The sequence below is a fragment of the Phaseolus vulgaris genome, chromosome 4 (assembly GCF_000499845.2).
Source record: "Phaseolus vulgaris cultivar G19833 chromosome 4, P. vulgaris v2.0, whole genome shotgun sequence".
NCBI lineage: Eukaryota > Viridiplantae > Streptophyta > Magnoliopsida > Fabales > Fabaceae > Phaseolus > Phaseolus vulgaris.
The window spans coordinates 8,723,961-8,747,646 of NC_023756.2; the positions used below are offsets into that span (position 1 = coordinate 8,723,961).

The 23,686-nt window shown below is 31.1% G+C and overlaps 1 protein-coding gene across 1 annotated transcript; it reads right to left on the reverse strand.

The window, feature by feature from the left end:
• Positions 1 to 5,208: 5,208 nt before the first annotated feature.
• Positions 5,209 to 12,836, reverse strand: LOC137837181 (OVARIAN TUMOR DOMAIN-containing deubiquitinating enzyme 12-like). Its single transcript, XM_068646072.1, has 10 exons — positions 12,612 to 12,836; positions 11,879 to 12,116; positions 10,774 to 10,847; positions 8,748 to 8,802; positions 8,583 to 8,657; positions 8,053 to 8,126; positions 7,878 to 7,926; positions 6,495 to 6,579; positions 6,018 to 6,074; positions 5,209 to 5,909 (listed from the first exon to the last, which is right to left on the reverse strand). The coding sequence occupies exons 2-10, from the start codon at positions 12,047 to 12,049 to the stop codon at positions 5,863 to 5,865; spliced, it is 687 nt and encodes a 228-aa protein (XP_068502173.1). The 5' UTR covers positions 12,050 to 12,116; positions 12,612 to 12,836; the 3' UTR covers positions 5,209 to 5,862.
• Positions 12,837 to 23,686: the final 10,850 nt, after the last annotated feature.

Here is a 23,686-nt window from a genome sequence, read left to right on the forward strand (position 1 = left end):
ACCAAACAAACAAATATCGATTGCCTTTGCTTGAGATTGTTGGTGTGACTTGTACACGTTTGTCATTTTCTGCTGGTTTTGCGTTCTTATCTAGCGAGAAAGAAAAGAACTTCAAATGGGCACTACAAAAAATTAAAGTGTCACTTTTGACATCATATGTGGGGCCTAAAGTCATTGGTTGTGATAAAGATCTTTCTTTGATGAATGTCATTAATATTGTGTTTCCTAAAACAACAAATCTTCTTTGTTAGTTTCTCATCAATAAGAATGTTAAAGCAAAGTGTAAAATGTTGGTAGACTTTGTCGAGGCTTGGCAAGTTGGGATGGATTCATGGAGGACTATCATTGAATGTACAAAGAGTGTCAAACATGTCACCAAGTGGTGATCAAACTGTAACCACCTTTGATCAATGACATGTGCACCAGGACCCTCAGCCGACATCAGTGATGGTGGAATGTTCTGCTTGTAGCCAAATTGGCACAACACACGCTCGAGAATATGTCTTTGTGATAAACTGCCCAATCGTAGGTGACCAGAGAATAACTGCTCAAACTGCTTCATGTTAAAATAGGATGCATTTCCCAACTACTCATATAGATGTGTAAGTGTTGCTGCTCCTCGTGCGTATCCACGACACATATGTAGGTTGTTGAATAACAACAAGTACGAAACAGATACAGAGGTGACACTTTTATCTACAAAAATAGTGCATCCAAGCAGATGCAACAAGTAAGCCTTGGAAACACACTCCCAAGCCTCCTAAGCGCAACATTTCTCGTATATATCTCAGAGACAACTCAATCGTACGTGGATTACATAATCCAAAACCCTAACTAAACAACCACACATACTAGATTACGTAATTCATAACTTATTGCAACCCTAAACCCTACCGGATTACATAATCTGAAACTTTTTTAAACCCTAAACCCTATAGGATTACGTAATTCAGAACCTAACTAAAAGCCCACCGAATTACGTAATCCGGTATCTATTTGTGCGAAGAAACTACCGAACTACACTATGCCCTTTCAAATATTTCCGCCAGATTACACTTAAAAATAAAAACCAATGAAATTACTAACCAGTGAACGAAGAGGGCAATGGTGAATGATGGAGAAGGAGAGATTTAAGAGAATGAGAGCTTTGAGAGAAGGAGAAAGCTTTGAAGTTGGTGGGAGAGGGGCAGGAGCTGCGCAGCGCTGGGAGAGTGAAAGGTGTTGAATATGGTTGTTGCCCCTTCAAGACATGTGTTTGATGAAGACTTTTATGTACAATTCTTGTATATTTCTTTTTGCTTTAAGAATGTCTTAGGTAGTGTTTAGAGGTTGTTTAAGAGTAGGCTTTTTGCTGAGTAACTCACCTCCTAACCATTCGCCATGTGATAAGAACAAGCATAACATTTCTTAAACTGTTTTTCACATGTTTTACAAAAAACATGTTTACTGCATAAAAATAAATTTGTTCTTTTCTAAATAAACAAATTCATTTTTAAACTGATGCCTTGGCTAAGTCTTGTGAAAATTAGATTTTGTGCATCAAGTATTTTGACTAAGTCTTCTACCTTTCAAAACGACTGTGTTTTAAATAGTTAAGCTTTTTCTGTTTTCGTTTTGAAAAATAAATCTGTTCATCTGTAAATGAATAGATTCTTTTTTACTCTGGTGCCATGACTATCTTAAACGGTTTTCAATTTTGTCCCTGCACCAGAATGGCTGACTAAGTCTCCTCACATAACAAATTCTCTAACTGTTTTTGAAAATAAATCTGTTCATTTTATTTTCAATTTGTTCATTTTATTTTCAATCTGTTCATTTTATAACAGCTTTAACTGTTTTTCAAAAATCTGTTAGAAGTTGGTTTTCTATAAAATGAAAACTTGTTTCTGAGTTTAAACAATCGATCATACATTTGTAAAAACAAGTTTTGCATCAGAGAATTGAGGAATTACAAGGAACTAGCATCTGTTCTTAAAAGATTTTGAAAATCACAAAGTGTTTGTTCTTGTTTGGTTCCAAAAGCTTGGTGAGAGGTGTTGCTACTGTTCTAGCAATCTGTTCTACTGGTTTAAGGCAGATTTCTGCATCCTCAATCAGGTGTAGTCGTTTCACATTTCTTTTCTTGTAAAAGTTTGGTTGTACACTCTTCTTGATAGGGTTTCTTGAAGAGTGTGTGTGCTGAAATAGGGCTTTTCAGCAAGTGTACCTAAGTTCTTATAAGTTTCAAGAATAGTGGGATTTGTGTTTGTTTGAAGTGTGATTTAGTGAATTTCACCTTGGTTTAGGTGAAGACTGGATGTAGCTCAGTTGAGTGAACCAGTATAATTGCCTTGTGTTCATTCTCCCTTAATCTCTTCACTTAAATTTCTGCATATGTGTTAAACTGTCAAGAAATAAATTTGTTCAATCAATAATAAATCTGTTCTTTCTGGGCTCGGTTCATACTGTTCTTAATTTCTGGAAAAACTGGTTGATTCTGAAAAGAACATCTGTAATCTGTTAAAAGTCATTGGAACAAATTGATTGTGATAGGTTACTCAAGTAATTGTCAAAGCTATTAATTGAACCTTAATCAATTGCTTAAAATTGAAGCTTGCTGTTTTGTGATTCACTACTTTTCGTTCTAATATCAGTGTGTGTGTGTATCTGGAAAATCTATCTGCATAATCTTGTGATTAACCTTGCTGTATAAACGTTTTTTTTCAAACACAAACAGTGCCAAAGTAAATCTGTTCATTTCCAAATAAATTGATTTATTTTCTGTAAACTGTGTTAAACACTGTTTCTGCGAGAATTTTTTAAAAGGTCAATTCCCCCCCCCCCCCCCCCCCCCCCCTCTTGAGCTTTGTCACTATTAAACCCAACAAAAGAAACCCGAGAAAGAGAAAGTAGAAGTAGGTTAAAATTATATTTTAATTTTTTAAATATTTTTTACTGAAGGGTATAATAGTAAATGCGCTTTTAGTATAGGATGGCGGAAGAAGTCATGGAGGTCCTCAAGTTTGTTTTATAAATCCATGTGGGTACTGCACCCAACCCCCCCCTTTCACAGCCTAACAAGACATATGTCTTTCTCCCTTGCTTTCCATTTGCTATGTCATACCTAATAATGACAATAACAAAACCAAGTCCATAACCAAGCCTACGGACCCATTCAAGTAAGTCTTCCCGCGAAGGAAATACCTACACAAAGTTATTCTAACAATATTACAAAATCGCTTTCAAATTATAATGCAATAAACATGAATGAAATGAAATTTTATTCACCTCATCTGTTGTAAAATGGGTACCATAGTCCCTTTCAACCAATTCATGTTGATGCACAAAATTCATTAATTCTTCCATACTACATATCATTTCTACTTCATCGAATCTTTTTGTAATCAATCCAACTTCCATGTTCATACTTACACCTTCATTCATAAAACATTTGACAACTTAAAAATGACTTCCGGATAGTGTAATCTGTAAGTTAAATTTTAACAGCAAAATGAATTCTGGATTATGTAATTCTTAAGTCATATTTGAAGTTCTAAAATTCCTTTCAGATTGCGTAATCCATAAGTCAAATTTAACAGCAAAATGAATTTCGGATTATGTAATCCATAAGTCGTATTTGAAGTTCTAAACTTACTTCCAGATTGTGTAATCCATAAGTCAAATTTTAACAACAAAATGAATTTCGGACTGTGTAATCCATAAGGCATATTTGAAGTTCTAAAATGACTTCCAGATTGCGTAATCCATAGTTCATTTGTACCGGATTACACAATCTGGAAGTGTGAGTTTGGTATGTTTCGGATCCGAGATACATACGAATTATCTAATCTAGAACTATAGTTTTGTGCGATCTATTGATCAAGCGGATTAACTAATTCGAAAATGAGTATTTAAGGCACAAGAGTTTACTAGAAAATGAGAATGACAAACCAACCAATCGTGACACTGCCGACACCAGCACGATCATTACCACCGCAACTACCACCACAATGCACCACTTCAAAAACCACCACATCAAACACCTTCTTTTTCACTCGCAAACAAAATGTAAAACAAAACTTTATTTTTATAAAAGAATTTTAGTATTTTAAAAGTTTATGGATATACTCGAAGAAGTCATAGACGTGCACGAAGAAGCTAACTTGAGGCTCTTTCCGAATAGTGTCACCTTCCGAGAACCGTCTTAGACCCCACCATTTGAAGAGGTTACTTTTTGAATTTATTTTCGTTGTCGTTAATGCTAGTTTATTCCAGATTAAATCATTTGGAAAGTTTCCCATGTACACAATCTAAAACCTATTTTGAAAATTTGTACACATTCCGACGGAATGTATTTCTAAAATATATTCTAGAATTCACATTTAAAATATGTATTTTGAGTTCTAAAATGTAAAAATTTAACTTTTAATATTCTAAAATATTGAACGTGGAAAAGCGATACACTTACCACCTACCACCGTCAGCAAGCACATAATCTTGTCAAAGTATCCAAATACCCAACATAAACACACTGAATGCCCACAAGTGATAATTTATTTTTAAAAGGGTAAAATTGAAATTTTTTTATAAGGCTACATCTCAAAAATACGGAGGTGCAAAAAGAAAAACTTAAACATATCCCAAAATTTTGTATAGGGCTAGTCAATTTAAATTATATTTGGATAAAAAAGAAGTAAGCCATAAATAACTTATAAATGTCAAGAATCAGCAAGCATTTGGGTGTTTTAAGTCGTCAACAACACAATTCTATCAATGATTCGACACTTAATTCACATGAAAAACTAGCAACTATCATCCATTTTAGAGAGCCTTTAGAAATCTTTTAACGAAACCAATTTATGCTTATTTTATAGATAGAGTATCACAGCTAAAAAATTAAAATTTGTTATTACTTTTAGCTAATTTCAACAAGTGAGCTTGAATAAATTAGTAATAAAAACTTACATGAAAAGGAAATAAAACAAATTAATGAGAATTACAATTTTCATAAACTAAAATTAATTTATTCAATTTTCTTATAAACTCTCGTCTAAATTCTAGAAAATTATGGTGCACAAATTATGAGAAATAGGATTCATTTTATCTAGAACAATATGATGTTTTTCTCTAAATATTTCTTGAAAAATCAACCTATCATAAACTGGCGGTGATAAGTTCTTGCATTTATTTATACAGGCTAATGCACATAAGCAGGGGAAAAACAAAGGATTTGGATGCTTCAAACAATTTTTAAAATAAAATACACGACTTACTTTTTACAAAGCAATGAAATAAAATACAAATCATGATAGACTGCCCTCCCCATCGAAAAAAAAAGACAAATAATATAAATTAATAAAAAAATCATCACAAGAGTAGTGTGAATAATAATATATAGAAAAAAAATACAAGTGATTTCCCCCACAACCAGCCACCCCCTTCCCCCTCCCTCTCCCCCTCAAGTTCCTCGTTTATGTGTAGGAAAAATTGTCCACAACCTACTGCATCTTTTATACTCTGGCAAATAGAATTTTCAACATTCAGTTTTGTAGCTCACTGAATGTATAATAGCTACTTTGTGTTGATAATGGGTTACTATTTTAGATATTTTGTACATGAAAGGGACTGATCAACAAAAGCTCCAACTGGTAAACGATTGGTTGAAATGGTGTGAAGATATGGCAAAGATAAACTGACACAAAAAGTAGAAAGTTGTAGCTATTAAGAGGTCTTCCTTTTATTCTCAACTGGAAGTTAAGAGGTCGACTTGCCAAAGTCCCGGTTGAAAAGCAGTGTAGTGGACATTTTTTCCTTTACCTATAAATGATACAGAATGTATACACAGCACTACATCTTACACTATGATGCTTTTATCTACCTCTCCTAGAACAGCCAGTGTTTCCTCTTTGGTTTAGGCTGGATAGGTGCATCTATAACAAAAGGAGATGTAATAATCAATGACTAATAAAAGTCATATTCAACACACCAAAAGTAATTGAGTTTCAAATCTAAAGATAGACCAAGTTTGGTGGACAAACCTCGGATTTCATACAATGAATTGTAATGAACCTCAGACCAAAAGCTCAACCACAGTTCTGCATCATTAAGGAAATAAATGGAGAAATGGAAACAAAAAAGTAAGATAATACTACTAGTACTCACATTTTCAAAATTAAAGATCTCAAAATATTTCAATTGATTTTATAAGTGTGTCAATTTATGAACATAAATTGGTTAGAAGAGGCTAGTACTTTTATCTTGGCTTAAGGAAAAAAGCATGGCAACTTTGGTTGGAATTATATATTTTACACACAACATGCTTTCTTTTGGGGGAAAGGGTAAAGGGTAATGCCATTCAGAAACTGCAATCCTTTCTTCAAACAAAATACTAAAAAAAGTAAAAAGTAAAATTATGAGGCATGTGATCACTATTAAGTTCTTCCTTGCTCATAATAAAAACTATTAAGATTAAATGAAGTTATGACAGGGTAAGAAAATTATGATGTTGGCCTTACCACGCTGTGGTGCTTGGTACAATGGCATAATTTCGATAAAACAAGTGTCTCTGAACGATGTTAGAAGGCATATCTTTGCAGCAAACTACATCAGAAACAAGAAACATTATTGGACATTTTGGACGAATCACACAACAAAGATATATTAACAATAAAACAAAGCATCAAGTTGTCAATAGAATATATGTCGTAAAAGTCAGTAATTTGATAGTGCAAAATTCAGTTTCGGCAAAGAATAGACTCATTGCATGAATATCAATGGCATAAATACTTCATTACTATAACATTGTGCATTTTTTCCTTCTAATAAAAATCACAGCATAAGCAAAGTCGACTATATTTTGTTTTGAGTGCATCTAAACAGGTAGCAAGGTTCTCCGTCATCAACATGCTTGAATAGATAGGAAACCATGATACTTATCATTTAAGCTCTTCAATAACCAAAACTAATGAGGGGAGAAGCAGAAGTTGGGAATACCATACAATATCATTTTTCTTTAAACAAAAATACTAATTAGGGTTTCCCTTACAAATCTTCAAAGTAGCACATATATCCATGCCAATGCAATCTAATGGACCAGGCAATAAACCATACAGTGAAATTTGACCCAAAACATAAAACAAATTTATTCATTAGGTTTATGGTTTTCTTCCACATTTATAGTCCTTTTTTCCATTCCTTTCATATGTGAATTTTTCTACATCCACATCTCACTCACACCAGTATTCCCAAATAGTTTTATCTTCACTGTCTTGGCAAAAGCAATTCAGGTTAGCTAGCACATTAAATTTCTGATTAACCACATACAGTTCACCTACATTTCATATTTAGCATGATCTTCCTCAACCTACATTTCATAAACACACATAATATATATTCATTCAACTCCAAAATAGAAGCTTGGATACAACAAAATAATCTTTCAACTAGTAATACAAGACAAAAATCGCCACATAAACCCCTCCAAGAAAAGCGAATAGATTAACAGTCAACTATAAGGCATCAACCTACTAAAGGAGCCAAATATAAAAAAAAGTATAGTAAACAAACATACACACACGAATTAAAATATAAAATGTTTAGATGCAATACATGTTATCTAATACTAATGCATTACTATGTTAATAATAGCTTTCGCTAGGTGGCATGCCATTTTGTCTGTTTTATCATTCTATAACCCAGTTGGACAAATATCCACAGTTGAGAAGGTACAAAATTATCTTTTTTCTTTAAAAGTTCTCCTTCAGTTAAAAATCAAATTGAACCTTTTCATCTTATTTTGAAAAGAAATTTCTAATTATTTAAGAAAAAAAGAATAAAAATAATAATCAATTGGTAGCATCCAACAAAAGTAACAAACAGTTTGAAATAGCAGGACTAACATTATCAGCAGCTGCCTGTAAAGTAACATGGTCCCCCCATTCTCCAGATCTGCCAAGCATTATAATACGGTAAATACAGTATATTTGATGAAAATGATACTTAAAGAATCCACAAATGTGATGCCTCGTATTAAATATAATAGTTTAAGTAATGGCTTATTAGAAAGATACATACTTAGCCATCTTCTTGTGGTATTTTTTGTACTTCATTGGAACATAGCATTCATACAAGGAACGGCGATCTTTGAGCTGGCAAAGAGAAACCTTACGCAAATAAGTATCTCAAATTTTCCATTTGCAATATTTAATATAATTGATAAATTTCATATTGTTCCACCACTTAGAACAAAGGATTTGTACCACTTCCTTCACATGATTTAAAAATAATTTTTATTACTAAATATGCCAGTAACTTAACCTAGATCTATAATTTCTTCCCTTGGAGGACACTTCTAGTATACAGTTAGTATTTAAACTAATACCCAGACACTGTAAAAGAACAAAATGTTCCTTTGTATCTCCCCTTCCCACTCCTTTCTTTTAATATGCTTTTATTGATTCAAAACTGTTCATCTACAAATCAACATCTTTAAATCTGTTAACCTAGTAAAACAACCACAAGCCATGAAAACCAAATTTCAACATTATAGCTTGCCGTATTTTCTGGGAATTATTCTTTCCATGACAAACATTACTACAACATACCTGTTTCACTATCTCCTTGCGAACATGCTTGTGGTGTTCAGGTGACCTATAAAGCTGATCAGAGAGTGCACGGAACTGCAATGTAGGGAGAATAATTATCACAAATTCAAAAGGATATTGTGATATAATGCTTATGCCTCATGTGTAGTTGTTAAAATAACCCACCTGACAATTTCCATCGCCTGATACTTTGACTTCACATAAACCATAGACATTCAATCTAAAGAAGTGAAGAGAGAACAGGTTTAATACCTTCAACAAAGATAAAACCATTGCAAGAATGTCTATTACATTTACAGGCTAAACTTATCAACATTATTTTATAAAAAATAAAAAAATGTAGATTCCTAAGACATCAATGTGTTGGTCAACTTTGAATGAACAATGGTTCAAAAACCCTAATCTTGTGTTATTAATGGTTCAGAATGTATAGTCTTTCTATCCTTAACAAACAGTACCTGTCAAAGAGGAAAACAAAACCCAGTAATTACTTACATGTTCAATTTTGATAGATGGGATGTTATTTGATTTTGAAATCTGAATATTATATTCATAACTCTGTTCCTTGGTGTATTTCTAAAAAGTAATTTTTTTTAATCTTAGCAATTAATATCTTTTTGAAACAATATTTTTTCTTCATTCGAATTAACTTGAATTCTTTCAATTTCTTATCGATTTATGTTTTTTTTTTCTAAATTAAAGAAGGAAAAGACTAACTCCTGAAGTTTAAGTGAAAAAAATGAGAAAATAGAATCTAGATTCATCTATCTATAAGCTCTATAACTTGTAATGGAGCTTATACTTTGATAGAAAGGTTATTATCACTTGAATAAATAAGATGGAAAAAATACACTGTATTCAACTTACACTGTTTTACCTTTTATATATATGTATACAAAAGAGGCAAGGTACTTATTTGAAACCCTAACCCTAAAGTTGGGTACATACAAAAGAAATAATGATAAAATAACATTACATTTCAACATTATCATATATAGTTGACGAGTGAGATGAAGATCAGTTCATTGGAGACCATAAATGAAAAAATAATAAAAATTCATTCCGCTTCTATATCTTACATATATGGTCCTTTTTCCCTGCTGTATCTCTTTCACATTTAAGAAAAGTGTGGAATCTTGGTATATTATTCTAAATAAATTCACAGAATTTGGGGAACTGTTTTCCTTAGATGACATGATAAAGGATTGTTGGAAAACATATCTTAACCTTGTTCTGGAATCTATAAAGAAACAATCCAATTAATCAAAACACAAAATGAAGATGGTGAATACGATTTTGCACTTCTCCACAAATATAATTTGTTTCTTTATTCTAAGCAGTTATTCTATTCTTGGTAATCAAGAATTTAATCTTATTAACTCTTTGGTTCAAGAATTTATATATAATTGAAGTGACACAATAAAAGCTTTTTCTATTCTTTCATTAACTGATTTATGCCATAGGATTCCATTCAACCCATGGGTGGGAACTAATTATTTGTTTCGTTTATAAATATTTTGGATTGATTCAAAATGATGAAATTATTATCTGGTCTTGTGTCCATTTTTCCAGCCATTTTAGATACAATTTCAGAATATGCATATATAGTCTCTATATCATTAACAAACAGTAGCTGTTAAACAGAAAAACCAAGTAATTACTTGCATTGCATGCTGAAATCCTGATACAAAAAGGTTCCAATTGATTTCACCCCATGACTTTTCTTTTACATTTCATTTTCACTGATGATGAGCTATTGCAAATCCCTAACTTTGTTTATTCCAAGAGATAGAAAGAATGCCAAAATACTGCTCTCATCAGCAGTTATTTGTAGCAGCTTAATTTTTTTTAATTTTCCAACCTCTACTACATTACCTCCCAAATTTGCTGCTATAACTAAAGCTTGCCTCCAATCCAACTCTCTATTTGACCACAATGAACATGTCTATCCCAACTCATTATCATTTAAGTAGTCGTTCGTGTTGTATTTTCTGTTTCTAGTTCTTCAAATGAAAAATATTTACTTGACCAGTTTTGCTTTAAATTATAAATTGTAAACAATAAAAGTTCTTCTTTTCTGCCCATCGCCATTGTTTTAACATCCATCTTTTAGCAAAGGGGTGGACAGAAACTTACAGTTTTAGAATATTCACATAAGAAATAGTATATTTAATATAGGAGAAACACACACCTCTGAAGCAGACGCTGGTGATCCATACTGGCATCATTTACAGTGGGGAAAAAGGAATTTATCCGGGGAACATGCTGTAATTTCACGAAGTTTTAATTAGAATAAATTACAAACAAAAATAATCAAAATTAAGATATAATTCCCTCCAATGCTTATCAAGGAAGGGGGAGAACAATTACACACTTTTTGTCTTATTTTATGAGATGACAAGCCGATGAAGTATAAGTTATTATACCACAGAATACAAACAAATCGAAACTAAGCCAAATCTAGAAGGTGTACTGGCAAAGAAAGGAAGAAGTAAATAACAATGCTAGAACCGTTTTATCCTTTCAAAGCATTATATACGTCGTGAATCAATTCTCCCAAAAGCTGAAACTGTTGGGTGAAACTGTGTGACCTATTTTATATTTAACTCAACTCGCCCAAGAACCTCAAGGCTTGAACATAAGGGATATTGAATTGTGTTGCTAAATTTTGAATTAAATTATAAGGGACATGCGGGGTAAAAACAGTAATCCCTTTATGATATAATTAAAACATGTATTAGTAATCTGTTCTGTTTCAAGTATATTATATTTTATTTTCAAAAAAATAAAATAAAATAAAGTTCCATATTTATATACATTCTCACACTAAACATGGTAGGGTCCGAGACTCATCCTTTAAAGACTTATGCCCAACCAATGAACTTTAGACTACTTGAGCCAATAGATTACAAAACATGTTAAATGGTCCATAATCCATTCAATAATATATGGTGATTTAGTCCAACCAATTCATTAACCTTTAGCTTTTATCTTGGATGGTTAGATGATAAACAGATTGAATTTCCACCCCTATTGAACTGGACAATGAACCTATCTATCCTAACTTTTTGTTAAACTTTAACTTTTATTTAGAAAGAATGGGATTAAAAGGATCAAAATCTAGACCACATAGTCATAGAGTAACTTTATTAAAAGCTTAAGCTATTAGTATCTAGAAAGATAAGTAAAATTTATAATGCAGGCTTTCATATAACCATAACAGGTCAAACACTCAAAATCTAAAGTTTTAGTCAGGGAAATAGCTGAAAAGTAGGAATTCTAGGGGGAATTCTTACAGGAACAGGTTCCAAGTTGGTAAGTCGCCGGGCAACTGCTCCATCTAATTTCGCATACTCTTCAGACAGCACAAGAGCAATCATCTGGTCATCCTCCACATCCTGCTGACTGCTAAGAGATGTTGAACCAGAACTTTCACCGGAATACTCAGTCTGATTTCCATTCCTCATATCCTGAGTCAGAACTTGAAGTTTCGACCCACAGAAAAATTTTCACAACAATCAACAGCAACTGAACCTGAAATACCATAAAAATCCCACGGTCATGAAAGATTTCACAATCTTGAATCTGTCAAACAATTGATGATCTCACTACATCTTTCCCAAAAGTCTAGTTAGAACACCGAACAAAGCATCGCAAACATACACAATGCAACAATTGAGAGGTGAAATCGGTGACTCCAAAAGCATATAATGGGGATGATAAAAAGAATTATAATGCGAAATGCTCAAATACGATAATCATGCCCCATTTCATGAACCGTATCAACGACGTAACACAACAATTCGCAAATCCTTCTAACCACATACGCTAAAATAACAATATAAACAGACCGATACATATTGATCATAAATGAATGGCATTGAAAATCGGATCCAATATTCTGATCACAACCCATAAAAACATTCACAAAAGGGTTCCTGAATAATCAACGAATTCTAATCCCGAGAAATAAATATAAGAATTTGTATTTGAAATTATATTTAAGAAAAGGAAAAGAAGAAGAAAAACCTTTTGTGATTCTGATGCGAGTGAAGGATGATTTGTTGATGCAAATCGGGATTCAAGGAATGGGTACGGTGAAGAAGAAGGTAGCAGTGACCTGTGAGAGTTAAATACAAAAGGTTTCAATTCCGCGTTTTTTCGGTTGGTGAGAGACGATAACTTGAATGTCAATGCGGACGACACGTTGTTTTTCTTACTTTTTCGATGCCCATTTCTTTCGTGAACCATTGCGAAAAGTTCCTTTAATCATAACCATCAGATATATTATTAAACATTGAACGCACCAGATTCAAAGATTATAGAGTTAAACAACACAAACTTTATTAGTTAAGTATAATTAATTAAATAAATTAATCTAATAATCAAACTAAATCTTCGTTATATATGTGAATTTTGTTTCTATTTCTGGTAAGACAGCTAAGTAATTTTCTTTTATTTATATGAGGTATTTTTTTGTTTTGAAACTCATAACTCAATGAGAGTTCTAATTTTAAAGACACTTTTAAGGATTGAAAGAGAATATAAATCATCATTGATTTCAATTCTTAAAGTAATGTGAAACTATTAGGTCTACCATACAAAACTCATAGTTGAGGATCTCGACCCTTATACGTCGAATGAAAATTTGTTCTGATACACTTAATAGTCTCACATCGCTTAGGAGTATAGTAACTTAGCCATTAAAACATGAACAAAGATGATTTCTCGAGGCGTGAGTGATCACTATCTGTGGTGTATTGTGCAAATCTCCTAGGATACAAGAGGAACTTCTCAAAAATTTCCAAGAATCAGAACTAGCAAGTTACTCTTAAAAGAGTAAGAATCCAATAAATCCATAAATATTATAATTAAACTAAAAGAATTAAGAGGAAGAGAGAAAGAGAGGAAGATGAAGCATGAGTGCGAATTGGAGAAAGGGTGCACAATGAGTGAGTGATGCTTGGAGCAAAGGAGAAGACTAATATTTATAGAAGGAAAAATAACATCATCCCACTATGTGAGCAAAATTGCTTCCCACCATCAAGGCTCTTCATAGTAGTTGTAAAGAAGAAGATTGAGTCTTCCCGGAGAGTGTAGAGGGGATATGAATTCGTTGAAAGCACATTCTGGATTCCGTTGAGAGCATGTTTTGAGTGACTCATTCAAGATATGAACCGATCCTCTTAGGTTGCGGAACGTTGGGAATCTATCCCACGTTCATCCTCTTCAAGCATGGGTTTCATAAGTTTATGAACAACCTGTGCCTTATAAGCAACTCGTGCCTTTGCAATTTCACAACAAAGAGTCGAGACCGATGATAATTTATATGATCTTCCTCACTTAAACTACCAAAATATCTTTTAAAAACAAAAATATGAAAAAAATTTAAGTTCCAAATCAAACAATATTAATATATTTTTAAATATCTCACCCATATATTTTTATATTTTTTTTAATCCCAACATTTTCATTCTTGATGGAAATATGTTTCTTTCCTATATAATATTTTATAATAGACATGAGTAATTATTCCTATATTCTTCACGCTAGAAATCACCAAATAATATATATACTTTCAGTACAAAAGTATTGAAATATTTTTTTAATATAATAAAATAAAACATTCTTAATACAATAAATTTAATTTTATTAGTTTTTTTAACCGTGTTAAGGATCCGTTAAACGTGTATTAGAGATATTTTATCAATATTAATTTTGACATGTTAAAAGGACATTTATATTAACTTAGAAATTTGTGTTGTTTGTCTTGATCTCTTGGATTGGAAGGGTATATTGGAATATACAGTGAGGTAACAAAGTTTGACCCCAAAATTGAATTATATGTGGTTTGGTAGAGTTAGTTTAGGTAGTTGATATGTGGTTTTTTGTTCCTAAATGGAGGGTATATTATAATGTTTTTGGAGTAATATTTTATAATAGTTGATTGGAAAATGAGGGTTTGTATTTAATGTTTTGTGGAAAATTAACTATGATTTTGTGAGTTTTTTATATATATAATGTTAATGTGATGGTTAACATAGTTAATTGGCAAGCTAACTTTGTACTTTATTCTACATTTTTTTTGTTTTAGTTTGAATTATGAAAATCAATTTGTTTGATTTCCAAATTAATAAAATAAACAAACATTTTCCCTTTTACTATTCATGACAATTAGCAATCAAACCTTGAAGTGAAAGTGGAACAAAGCCTCAGAAGTATCACTCGATTCTCAAAATATAATTACAAATAACATTCTTACTAAGGATTAAAAAAAAAACTAGTTCTTAAATGGACAACATAATAAACAATTGCATCTCCAAAACGAAGTTGGTACCTTACAATCTAGTTCTTCATAATTTTTTAACTTGATATAACTTTAAATGTCTCATAAAAAAAAATTGTATGCAGCAATTGATTCATCAATTTTGTTGCCACCTTTTTCATTGGTTATATCAGCGTACAAGTTTTTAGTCAAATTTAGTGTTATAAGAATTAAACTATTGAAAACCTTGCTTTAAAGAATTACCAAGTTTTTAGCTAAATTAATTTCTTCTTATGTCAAATTTATCTCTAGATATTGTACAAAATTTTGGTTGGTCTTATCCTACAAATTAATTATTCCATAATTAATAAGAATTTAGTAAACAAAATAGTGACACATTTAATATGGGGTTGCTCTTAATTATCACCCCAAATTTTTGGAATTTAGGTGTCAATTTTGCCCTTCTTTCTTCTAGCAATAGGTTGATTTGATGGAATGGATCCCGTGAAAAAGGAAAAATACAAGAAGTACAATAGGTTGATTTGGTGGAATGGATCTCGTGAAAAAGGAAAAATACAAGAAGTGCAGTAAGATGATAGGTTTTGTTAGTTAGACGTATTGACAAAGATTTTTACAAACTAAGTTTGAAAATTTTCTTCTTCTTAAGTTAGAGCGACAATTATAACTTGCAATATACCAAGAGATGAAGGAAAGAAATGACTCAAGATGTTTATATATATTTTTTTGTCTAAAACATAGAATACGTATAATTCTCAAACAACTATTTGAGTTCCACTAGTATAATAATTTTGCAAAATACAAGAGTATTTTTTTCGACTCATAACCACTCTTGGCTAATATGTACGTGTATTGTTAACAACAAACCACTCTCAGCTAACATGAGTATTGTTTAACAACAAACCACTCATGGTGATGGAGGACCATCTGAAAAGAATCATATTGGATCTTTGACAAGGGGTATTGGTGGAGGATCATCCAAGCCACCATATACAAGAATAAAGATAGAAGAACTATCTGTATAGAAATTACAAATAGTAGAATAAGTGATATTCAAGACTTGTATTTTGAACTAGTTTAAAGGTAGTTTGTAAATAAATCAAAGACACTCTAGAAACCCTTACTTATCATAAGTAATGGCCTGTATAGCATCTTAAGAGGACCTGCACAACACCTCCTTAAGCTACTAAATCTCACCATGGTTAAGCTTGCTTAACTAAGGTTATGGTAGCTTAAGGAGCCATTTTACCTCCATCCTCTTCATCTATAAATAAGTGAAACTCACACATTGTATTCAAATTTGCAAATATTGAATGAAAAACTCTTAATTTGAGATTCATTCTCTCCCAAATCTCCCTTTGCTAGAGAGCCTCCAAGGCCTAGTGAAATTCCTAAAAAGTTAGTCAAACCTTTTTCTATTCCTAAGCACCAAAACTACTCCAAATCCTCACCAAAATCTCTCATTCTCAATGCAAACTCCTCTTCATTTCGCTGCCACTCCATTCCACTTCCACAATCCATCACCTTCATTGCATCAAATGGATTAGAGCTTTAAGATCCATAGGCTTCAATCCAGCTAAGTTTAAAAAAAAAAATCCAGCACTTGTTCATTCTCGATTTTATCATGTGTTCTTCAGTGTTCATCACTTTTTCATTGTTTTCTACTTTAAACTCAAATTCTATCGTTTATACATCTTTTCCACCGATTAAATTCACAATTCCACCATTTTTTTATTGAAACCTTCATCAAACACTTTTTAGTGTTGTCTGCTACATAACCTTCCAAGTTCTTCACTGTTTTGCTTTGTTCTTATTGTTTACCTTCCTTTGATCGATTTTTTTTTATAATTTTGTGTTATTTCACCATTTATCCTTTGTTGTATACAATTTAAACGATTCATATTGAGTTTTGTATGGTTTAAATGCATTCAAACAATTTCATATCGCTTTCGCATGCAAACTTCTAAATACCGCATAATGCTTCACTATTTTGATTCTTGTTCTTCAATTTCTTATTGTTTTCCATGTTTAATTCCATGAATGTGTGCATTTAGGTTTTGTTTAATGTTTCTAATCCTTGCATGTCAATTGTCACGTTCAAATCTTGCTTAATTTTTCCAAAATCATTCAAGTGTTTCTGCTATATGCAAAGTGTTTGATAAAATGTTCTAGTTTACAAAAATTATTTAATAAAAGTTTCTTGTGTAATTCTAATTATAAGCTTTGGTGCCTTCTAATTTTTCACATTCTTAAGTCTCTCTACTTGTTATTAGTTCAGTAGTAAGTTCATTCATACAATTTCCTTTAATTGTCTTGTTGTTTTGTTCCTTACATCATTGAACTCTTTAGGTTTCTATTTAGTTTCCATAATTGTATAATTTTCACATAGTTTTGAAAATTTATCCAAACCTCATTTTGCATCCAAATTTTGTGAAATGTTTTATGTAAAGACCTTAATATGTTGACAACACTCAGAAAAAAAAAAGACACATCCTAATATCAACTACAAAAAAATTTATAAATTCCAAAAGCAGACTTTTTTTGTCTGACAAACAGTTTCAGTGAAATTCTTGCTCTCGGTTTTAAATTTTTTACACCTAATTTCTTGGTGTTTTAGCCTGAAAATTCTATCATATTTTTCTTGATATGTTACCTTGAACTAGTAAAAATTTAAACTTCAAATTATTACAATCCAATATGCCAGTGTTGAAACTAGTTTTGTTTTTACTGCCAAATTGTTGCCAGCTTTACAAGTTTGTTTGTTTTACTTTTCAGCGTATACATATCTAATCGCCCTCAAATTTGTGGTATTTTGTTCATTTGTAAGCTGAGAAGATACCATAAAAATTTTCATCATAAAAAACGTTGTGAAAACATTTACATAAATTTTGGAACAGTTAGTGTCAATCCACTCTAGAATTTTATTTTTTCTAATCTATTCTAGAGCATTTGATAGGTTTTTTTCTTATGCTAATCATTATTGATATGATTTCATTTGAACCTTTGATTATTTTGGGATGAGTTGACATTGGTTTCATAGTATTCAAGATACTTTCAAGAATAGGATCAAGTTCTAAAAGGCAATTGAAAGAGTTTCTAAAACAACAAAACATAGGTTCATACTCAACATGCAAGATTTATGACTTGTAGTGCAAGAAATGATTATAGAATGAATGGATAACTCTAAAACAGAAAGTAAACCCCAAGAACGACTCAAGAACAGTTCAGGAAACACAAGAACAGTGCCAAGAAGAGAAAATTAACGCAACATACAAAGGATCTACCGATTGAAATGAGCTAAGCAACAAAACCCATGGAAAGGAACTTGAAAACAACAAGATTATCACATGTAATTTGATACCACAATGGAACGAACCAAGAACAGCAAGGAAACAATCAAACTGCACTGATTAAAGGAGAAATAAAGTGCAGGAAATGAAAGGGAAAACAACAAAGAACAGATTGCACCGAATGGAATAGAAAACACAAGCAAGAAACACAAAAATGGAAGAAAATGGAAGATGGAAAGAGTGACTTATGTGGTTGTAGACCAAGGGAGGATCTTCACGCCACTTGGAGGGTGGTTTGCTCCAAGATAAGTGGTGGTGCCGCCACTTGAGAGTCCCAAGAGCTCACAAGATGAGACTAAAGAGAGAAGAAGAGTCAAGGCTCACAACTTTCTCTAAAATTCACTAGAATTTCATTACTTTCAATTTCAACTTATTTTACAATGAGACAAGGCTCTCCTTTTATAAGGTGAGAGATGACCGACCCTCTAGGTAAGGAAGGAAGGAAATACTCCTTCTAGTTCCTTCTATGAACAAAAGGGCGCCTAACTAGGCCAAATGGTGACCTTTCTAACTATTTATAAGTAACTAGTGACTAAAAATGCCTTTACATGCATAGTTTCTTTTGTTTTCCTTTTTAGGCACTTCCCTAAGGCTATCCTATCCTATTTACAATTTAATACAAGAGATATTACAAAGAGAGATTTCATTTGGCAATCTCTTTCCAATGATCTAGCCATGCTCCAAGTGATTCTTTGATTGGAGTGGGCTTGGGCTTCTCCATGATTTTGGTCTTCTTCTTCTTGAATGTTGACCTCCTTTTTATCTTGATTTGCATCATTTATTTTGTAGCTTTAATTTTTTACTGTCAATTGTTGGCTTTCCTTTGTTGTTTGACACATTTTCAATCCTCTTGAGTTAACTTTAAAATTGTGATTTTTCTACTTTATTTCTTTGGCCTCTATTGGTACAAGATTTGGAGAATTGGTGGTGCTAAGAGTGGTACAAAAAGGAGTAATTTGGCTCAACTATTTTTTAGGTGATACATTGGTCTTCAAGACTCATTTAAGGGAGAAAGAAGGATCAAAGAGAAGAAAATTCAAGCTTCATTCACTTCAAATGTTGTGCCATACACACCAACACAATTCAGGAGACACATTGTATCTAACCTATTTTCAGTTTTTGTAATATTTTGAGTATCACAAAACTTTGTGTAGTTTTCTAATTGCTTTTACATTTCAGCTGTTTGGGAAAATATTTCAAAGGCAATCCCTATAAACTTTGTAATATTTTCGTGCATTATCAGAGAACTCGTCTAACTTTACTTGTTCACTTGCATTTCTTTCCTTATTTTACTTTTTTGTATTACTCTTTCCTTGCTTTACTTTTTTTATTACTATTTCCTTTATTTTCTTTATCTTTTACATCTATGATACCAAAACTTTTTTTCTTTTATTACGATTAGTATGCTTTTCTTTGATTTTAAGTTGATTTGCGCATCCACACACATATTTTCCTGCTTTCAAATTGTTTTAAAGTTTTTTTAAAAAACTCTTGTGAGACCTATTTAAGGTAAGTTCTGACTAGAAAAATGTCGTGATGGTCTTATTTCTTTCAAGATAAAAAAAATATGTTATATTTTTTAAAATGTTTTCCTTCATAGTATAACCATAAAGACTACTTTTATTTATTTCTTTTTTTTCTCTAATGGAATGAAATGAAATGATGAATAACCACATAAATAATCAACTAAAACTTATTTATTTGCATCATATTTTATCTATTTCTTATGTCATTGTATACGAAAGGGTGGGGTATCTTACAATTGTGTCCTAAAAGGGTATTATAAATAGTTCATAGATCTATGCATCATTTAAGTTTTAAATTGGCTCCCTAAAGCTAAGGACCATCTCTCGAAGTATTAACATAAATGTAAATGTATTTACACATCATATATAAACAAAGCAACAATAAAACAACAACAAAAAAATGAGATAAATAAATTTCAAATATAAACAATCTGTTTAATTAATTTTTTATTAGGCTTGACTCTAAAAAACAAGTGTCCCTAGTGGAGTTGCCATTTGTCATGTCCGGATCACAACGGGTAAAAAAACAAGGAGTTGCCACCAATATTTATTAGTAAAAAATATTTTTAAAAACCATTTAAAAATGGTTGGTTTGTGAAACTGAACTTTTAAGTTCGAAATTCGATTATATGTAAAAAGTATTATCACTCTACAACGTCTATCATAAAGATAAATTACCCATGATACTTATATTATTTATATTTTTAAAATATTTGTCTTACCCTAAAAATAATTAAAACATTAATGTAAACAAATATTAATCATTATTTTTTATTTTAAAAGTTTGAATTAGTTATCATATTATAGTTATTATCATGTAAAGTTTGATAATATTATATTATATTATATTATATATATATATATATATATATATATATAGGAATGGACTCCTCTTCCTAAGTATCTCTAGGTGTAATAGAAAATGAGAGTTGCATAATAAAAAATGTTTATGTGTTGATAATTTCAATTATATATTTTATTAAAAAATTATGAACTAGCACAACATATTAACAGAGAAGTATTCTAAGCACAAAAAATAATTAAATAAAAATTAATTTTAGAAATTAAAAATAATTAGTCACTATATCTAAATTAGATAGTATCTTAAAGATTAAAAAAATTATTAATATCTAAATTAATTTATATTATTAAGAAATAGTTTTTAAATTTGTATCTAATTAGCTAATAACTATTAATTAAATTAAATATTTTTTAGAGATTAAAAAATTATTAATATTTAAATTAGTTTCTATTATTAATAAATAATTTATTAATAACAAATTAGATATTAATTTAAAAATTATTTATTAATAATATAAACTAATTTATATATCAATTGTTTTTATAGTATAAAATAATATCTATTTCAATTAATAATTTTTAATTAAAACATAAAACCTGATTTTAAGAGTTATTAAATATTTACTTGAAATTATTATGATTAAATTTTGCACATTTTCAATTTTAAAAGAAAGACTTAGATTACAAGTTGTCACAAACCATCCGTCTTTGAATAACTGGATAAAAGAATGTGACATTAAATTAATTCATTATGCGTTTTTAATTGTGATTGAATATTATGTTTTGAATATATTCATATTATTATAATTTTGTATGCCTTTAATTCAGAGGGAAAAAAATTAAGATAAAAATTTATCTCAACTTGCCTCTTCAAAACTTACCATTAAAAGAATCTAAAATCTGAATAATTCTGTTTCTAGTAAATCATATTTTTCTTAATATATATAAAAAGTAAAACATTTTTGAACTAATAAATTTTAACTCAAATTATAATATATTGTTATTATTTTATAAACAAATAAGACATCAAGCTGTCATAGTTTATGTCTTGAACTTTTATGCTTAAAAGTGTCAAATAAAAATATTTATTTTAATAAAAATTTATCGTAAATAATATTTATCAAATCATAGATCAAGAGTCTATCTTATGTGCCTAAATAGAAGAAATTGAACAGAAACATATATATTGGGCCAAATCTATTCTCCTTCAAAGTTTGAAGGGTTGTTTCTTCCTACCTGCACCCGCATAAACACCCCATAATGCATATAATGCATATGAAATTACTTTTTTTCTTCGATAAATAATTAAAAACTTGAATCTCTAAACAATTTTCACCTCACTTTTTCTTCTTCCTTCACTTTGTCGCACCCACAATGCTGCATTTGATGTGCTTGACGGAATTTGTGGTGTTTTTTTGACATAGATTCATAGTTGTTCCACTGTGTTTGTGATTGTGTGCTTGAAAAGGTTAGTATTTGAGTTTTTTTTTGTTCTCTTGCACTATATGATTGAAGGTACTTATTTCGCTGTTTTTTTTCAGAACGTTTTGCATTATGTAAGTCGCGAGGCAAATTTGAAAAGGGCAAACCGAATTATGTAATGCGATTTTTTTTTCATACAACATATACAAATATCATATATATGAGTTTTATCAACATGAATAAAAGGGTATTGATTTTTCAAGACATGCAACATTTCATGAGAGGGATGCCCCATTCTATAATGACACAAATTATATTCCTTAACCGTGCAAGAGACGGAAGGAATAAAATTGTGTGTGGCAGTGTGAAAAGTAGAAAAATTAAAGATATAAAAGACAGTTTTGGCATTAGCTAAACCAATTAACCAATTATCTCTTTGGAGAGGTTGGGGGGGGGGGGGGGGGAGAAGATCAAGTTACATTTTAAGTTCAGAGACAATTTAGAAGTAGATATAAGATTGCATGTAAATTGAGGAATGTACAACATCAAGAAGATATAATTTGTTTGTAAAAATGACTGTCCCAGAATAGTTTGCAAAAACATGTTGGCCATTTGGTAAATTGATAAGGACAGGTTTAATAGTTTTATAGGAGGTGAAAGCAGATAAAACAGTGCAAACGTGATCAATGGCACCAGAATCAACAATCCAGGAATTATGAGTATGATGTAAAAAGGTGAAGGAGTTCTTACCTGTTGAAGACGATTCATGTGCTTTGGGGTCTGCAGAGAAAGAGTCCACTTGATTCACTTGGACAGGATTCGTTGTAGTGTCACTGTTGTTCGGCCTTAAAACATCATTGAGAATTTGATATTGATGAGCAGTGAGATAATAATCCCAATTTTCTTATTCTTTTGGACAAGGATTAGAAAAATTTTCATAAGTAGTAACAAGATTGTAAACCTGACTAGTCCTATTGTTGTTATAGAATTTGTACTTAGGAAGGTAGTCATGTTTCTTGTAACAGGTATCCACAGTGTGACCATTCATGTTACAGTACGTGCAAACTTTTCTAGTGTTGTTGAAGTTCAAGTTCCTATTGTCTTGATTAAGGAACCCAACCTTTTCAAAACAAACATTTTCAGTATGCCCATGTTTTAAGACTAATAAAATCTCAATTAATAACCAACACTCTAAGTGGTGTATCACTTAGAGTGCCTGGAATTAATGGTTTCTTATTTAGAAGTGTCTTCGGTATACGAGTTGGGACACCCCCTAAAGTGTCCCCTTTTATTTCATTAAATTCATTGCTGATAAAAAAAAATCCTCCCTTAATTTTGATTTGGAACAACCTTCATGCCCAACAGATCTCTTAACTTGATGAAAACATCGATCTTCAATGGCTTAGTGAGAATATCTGCAATCTGATCTTTTGATCTGCAGTATTCCAATTTCATCATGTTCTTCCCAACTTGGTCTTGCAGGAAGTAATATCGAATTTCAATGTGTTTACTTCTTTAATGAAAAAATGAATTCTTTGCAATATTAATTGCAGAGACATTGTCAACATAGATCTTGATTGGAACATCTAGATTAAAACCAATTTGAGTCATGATATTGCTGAGCCAAACTGATTGACAAGCACTTGTTGTTGCTATATACTCAACTTCACAAGTAGATAATGCAACAATTGGTTGTTTCTTTGATGACCACAAGCAAACAGT